A 5,420-nucleotide genomic window follows, 5' to 3' on the forward strand; every position below is an offset into this window, starting at 1 on the left:
CATCTTCCCACTGTACCTAAGTTTATTTGCTTGTCTAAACATTTTCAACTGATAATAAAGAGTATGTACATTGTTTAATATGTTAAAAATTAGTCTTTTGTTCCAAGTCAAATTTGCTTGCAATGTCGAAATACTGTGATGATCTTCTAAGCTGATAATCATTCTTTGGGTCATCATCAAAAAGAAGATCACACATCTCGAATATTATGCTAGGTCTCTCGAAACAGCCAATCAAAAATGCATGAATATCATTCAGAGCTTAGCCATCGCGACGAAGCGAAAAAAAGAAGAGACGAAATATGCCTTGATGACTATTATTATTCTTAAAATATGTAGTGATGAATACTGCCTGGTACTTCATATTTAGATCAAGAAGATACCAGAGAATCATTCTCATAGAATAGTATAGTTCTCACTAATCAAGCGGAGATAAAACTCCCACAATTACCACTAATAACATTTAGTGGAATGCAAAATTATGGAGGCAATTTTGGTGTAGTTTCAAGGCGACAGTTCATGAGCAAAACACCCCAGATAATCAGAAGTTGAACTATTTGATATCTTGTCTTAAAGGAGACGCATTGTTAGCTGTAAGAGGCTATGATATAGCGCCAGAAAACTACGATGTCATAATAAGTTTACTAATAGAGAAATATGGTAAACCTTTCATTACATATATATTGTAACACTTTACAATAAATTGAATTCCATCAAAAGAAATGAGCATGACTGGAAACCATGGAGAGAATACTTTGACAGCTGGAAGCTATAGGTGAAAATTTAAAGCATCGAGTATCGAAATTTCAATTAAGAATAAATTAACAGCGTGGATAGTTAATAAATTATATAAATTGAAACAGGAGTCTGTCGACTTGGTCAGTTAAAGGTATCCAACATACTTGACAAGACTAGTACTAAAAAATGAAGAAGTTGCTAGAAGTCAAACAAGAAGACAACAGGGAGAAGAAAGAAAACAAATATAATGTTAAGGGTCACAATCAATTCATCAAAGGGAAATAATACAATCAAATCAAAAAGGGTTCCAGAAGAAACTACTATAGATGGAAAAAGACTGAAGTATTTTGCAATAAGGACCATTGGAATAATTAATGAATGTAACATTTATCCCACACTCAAACTCCGAATGGAACGTTTGAGGAAAATCGCTGTGTGTTTCAAATGTTTACGAATAGGATATGCGACAAGTGATTACAAAAAGTGGAAACTTTTGTGTTTTCATTGTTTAAGTTTACACAATACTCACTGTGTCCTCTTAACTATAAAAAACTCACGCAAACAATGGATTCCAACAAAGAAAAATTAGTTGATATGATAGAACTGTTAAGAAATAGACTGAATTACTTCTAGCAATGTATTATTGTTTTAATTTAGGTACTATTATTTATTCCGTGATTTTGAACTCGAAGATTTGATCAACAATGCTGGTGGTTGTTAAGAAATTAAATTTCTTTGTTGAATGCAAGAAATGCCCTAGAAATCTTTCTATGTCAACTTTATGCAATTTTCTATGTCATTTTGAAACAAACAAAATTTGTTTTTTGATGTTCAGAACATAGTTCATCATTAAAAAAAACACATACGTAATATACTGATAAATATTTAAACCTAACATACGCGTATAATGTATACTTAAATATAATGTAAGATTATTTATGTGTTATTATAACAAATCTCAATTTTATTCAGCAACAAATGTCACAGAATTTTACAACATTAAGTTTCTTACAAGACTTCAAAGCTGATAAGTTGAACAACATTGTAAATCCCAGCTCCCCAAAAAAATCGAATCAGAATTGGTCGACCACTGCTGCAACAAAAGTATCATTAAGCAATGCAAACAAGAATCAGCGTCAATAGTTTACTTACATGGAATCATACTGAAGCAAAAAACCATTTTATGTTGAGAATATTGACAATAACAAATTTTAATTTTATTCAACAATAAACTTCGCAGAAACTTACTTCCACGGTAGCATTGTTTCGTTGATGTAACCGAAATCTAATAGTCCGTTTAGCAAAATTCTGTCAATCTGTGTGCTATCATCCCACGATGAACTTTCAATAGAAATGATACTATCTCGAATAAGTTCAATATTTTCAGCAAATTCATCCATGTTTTCTTCATAGGGAATTTCATCGTTTTCGCCCAATTCGTCATCAAATGCATAAAAAATTTTCAGTGAATTCCTACTTTTTTAAAATATTTTTTCATTTAGAACCAAATTGTAACAATATAAAAATAAAAATTACCGGAATTGGTCTCTGAGGTGCTGCTAATAATATGAATGTGCTAAGAACGTAGAGCAGTAATGGTGACGTAAAAAATGAGAATTGTGCATTTGTCATTGTTGCCGGATTCCTTAATGAAAGGAGAAATTGTGATAACATATATTTTAATGAGTGATAATTTAAACTGATAAACTCTGACGTTTCTATTTTTCAGTCTAACAGCAAAGCACTGATAAATTATATTTTATGAATTCCATTACCACACCATCAGTTGTTTTGTAGAAAAATACTTACTAAATATGCAGTGAATTTAAAATCAATTTCGTTCCTCTTTTTAGCTAACTAATCCTTATTTTGTCTAAATATGATATAATTAAAAAAAATATGCTAGAAATAAAAATCAAATAATTTCGAGAATAAATGCAGAACTTCCCATTCCTAAATTCATTTTTAAATTGTTTAAGAATTCAAGCGAAAAGGTTACGAGATTCCGAAAGCGATAAAAAATGAATTTGAAAATTTTTTCACAAAAAACTCCACTTATCAGTTAATTTATATGAAATTATGCAGGTTATCACCAGAAATCATTTCCATTTATTTAATAATTTTATCATGCTTTGAATAGAATAAAAGGATTTACATGTCAAACAATGATTCCATGTTTTAATAGAGACAATTCAACAAAAAATTAACAATAATTTTTTTTATTTCCACTAAAGATTACAATGGACAAAATTCATAGCAACTTTGCTGTTTAAAAAAAAAAAAAAAAATACATGTCTCCCTTACTACAAGGGAATGCATAGAGAAGTATATAAATGTTGGAATGTATATAAAGGTAACTTACATTTGATATATGTGCCAGGTACTATTGAAAAATAGCTGAAATAGGCTTGAAATGATCCACTTTCTCAGTTATTTGAATGATTGCAAAATGGAAATTGAAATCAATCGTACTGAAGCAAAAACCATTTTATGTTGAGAATATTGACAATAACAAATTTCAATTTTATTCAGCAGTAACCATCTTACTTCCATGATAGTATCGTTTCATTGGTTTATCCTTTCTTTAAAAATCTATTTAGCACAGTCCTTTCATCATCTGAAAGAACTTGGCAGTATCCAACAATGAACTTGCAACAGGGTTTTCGGCAAATTCATCCATGTTTCGTTGATTATTGTTGCAACTATCATAAATGATTCTCGAATTTAGCCAAAAGAGATTTACTAGTGCTATACTGAAATGAATAAAAAATACTTAACTAAAAGTGCTTTACCAAATTATTTGTTACTGAAATAACGATCTTAGTTCGAGATAAGACTGAACGATTACAAATTTGACAAAAAAACTCTAAGTTAACATCATATTATTTGTTGTATTGTCAAGAAATGTTGCTGGTGATTGTACTGTTAAGAAATATTTTTATGAACAAAGGAATTGGGTGTTCAATTAATGAAAGCGTAAAAATTTTTGTACTCATTTTTAGTAATTTAACTTTAAATGCATTGCAAATTATTAACTTATGATTGCTATTTTATTGTGTCTCTTTTGAAGCTGTCATTCAGTAATTTGAGAAATTTTTGTGCTTGTTGATTACATTTACTTGATTTGTGTTGTGGTCAAAAATTTTCCTATTTTATTAGTTGGCTGAAATTTACTTGATTTTCATTTAATTCAGATGACCAACGACAATTAAATTCTTGAAATCTTTGTTCAGAACTCCAATTTAAATCAGCAAAAATAGCATACTTTAATAGAAGTTAGCTGAAACAGGTGTTTTTTCGAACTTTTATAAGGGAAGAATTTAGGTTACTACATAATTTTATAAGATACCACATGGGGCATTTTATGGCCTTTTTGACGTGGACAATAAAGTCTAACGAATCATTACTTTGTAGTTTTTAGCTTCAAATTATTTGTAATTATAAGTGAAGGTGGCAGAATTTCATTATAATTCTCAGTTTTTTGAGTAATACAAGACTGAAACTGGTTGCACTGTGACAAAAATGATTTAATGTCGAGAGTGAGCAAGTACTAATTTCAGTTTTATTCAACAACAAACATTATCGAATTTTATGGAATCAATTTTCGCTCATAAACGGATAAAATTATACGACTTGAACGCCGATAATTCTACCAGCATTTTGTCCCGTAGTCGTCCGATTAAGTCTAAGTACAAGTGGTCTGCCAGTGCTGGAACAGAAGAACTGATAAGCGATGCAAAGAAAACAACACTAGCAATATATTTATGAGAAGATCGAAGGTAAACTTACTTCCAAGGTAGCACTGCATCAGTTATGTGACCATCTCGCATTAATTGTGTGAGGATATTCATGGCAAGAGGGGAAGTGGTATGCTGAGATGTGCTTAGAAAGATAAAAGTGGTATAGTTGAAAGTAATATCAGTGAAGAAAAGATTGTCAAAATCGTTGTCATCAATATCGTCAGGCTCACCGTATGAGTAATAATCCTCAATTTTGTCGTTATCAACCTCAAAAAATTCCTTGAGAATCCGCACTTTTGATTTTTTAGTTTCTTTCAGTGTCATATCATATTTGTATAACTTCTCAAAAATTACCGGAGCGGATCGCTGCGACGCTACTAATAATATGCTTGTGCCGAAAATGCAAAAAAATAATGTAAAAAGTGCAAATCGTGGGTTTCTCATAATTGTAGAGCGTTTCCAGAATTAGTGCCTTAATGAAGGAAAGCTATGTGAATTTAATACAAACACATATTACAGTGAGTTAAATTTTAATTTGATGAGCCTTGAGGTTGCGACTTTTCAGTCTAACGGAAAAGGACGGGCAATTTCGATTTTCAGAAACTTCAATATCATTTTTTCAAGCATTGTAACTTACCAATCGTTTTTTGAAAGTAAAAATGAAGACCGGATGAATTTGAGGGACAAAATGCAAATATACAATGAATTTCATGTCAATTTCGTTTTTCTTTTAAACTGAATAATCTTTGCTCATTGCATGAATTTAACAACAAGTTTATTATAAATTTTGATCAATTTACCTCATATTTTTTGCAAAATAAAGTGGAAAATGACTTTTGTCCCATGCAAAATCGCATACTTTCGAAGAATTGGAAACACTCTCTTCAAAAGAAACAGATGTTAACACATGATAAACTTTAGTGGTAGTTAAAAATAACAGTAATT

At 30.4% G+C, this 5,420-nt stretch overlaps 2 protein-coding genes across 3 annotated transcripts; both read right to left on the reverse strand.

Annotated features, from left to right (window-relative positions):
• Positions 1 to 1,743: 1,743 nt before the first annotated feature.
• Bm7801 (Uncharacterized protein) lies at positions 1,744 to 2,135 on the reverse strand (the record flags this gene model as incomplete). The annotated part of the gene is made up of 2 exons (XM_001892647.2): positions 1,744 to 1,828; positions 1,984 to 2,135. 2 exons carry the CDS (start codon positions 2,133 to 2,135, stop codon positions 1,744 to 1,746), a joined length of 237 nt encoding a protein of 78 aa, XP_001892682.2.
• Positions 2,136 to 4,359: 2,224 nt separating this feature from the next.
• Bm41 (Uncharacterized protein) lies at positions 4,360 to 5,187 on the reverse strand (the record flags this gene model as incomplete). Of its 2 annotated transcripts, XM_043076335.1 has the most annotated exons (4): positions 4,360 to 4,444; positions 4,525 to 4,742; positions 4,849 to 4,947; positions 5,113 to 5,187. In XM_043076335.1, the coding sequence occupies 4 exons, from the start codon at positions 5,185 to 5,187 to the stop codon at positions 4,360 to 4,362; spliced, it is 477 nt and encodes a 158-aa protein (XP_042932269.1). The 2 variants fall into 2 exon arrangements, with proteins under 2 accessions (XP_042932269.1, XP_001902721.1); XM_001902686.2 differs by lacking the exon at positions 5,113 to 5,187 and having other exon boundaries at positions 4,830 to 4,919.
• Between the last annotated feature and the right edge of the window lie 233 nt (positions 5,188 to 5,420).

The sequence above is a fragment of the Brugia malayi genome (assembly GCF_000002995.4).
Source record: "Brugia malayi strain FR3 genome assembly, contig: Bm_v4_Chr1_scaffold_001, whole genome shotgun sequence".
Classification (NCBI taxonomy): domain Eukaryota; kingdom Metazoa; phylum Nematoda; class Chromadorea; order Rhabditida; family Onchocercidae; genus Brugia; species Brugia malayi.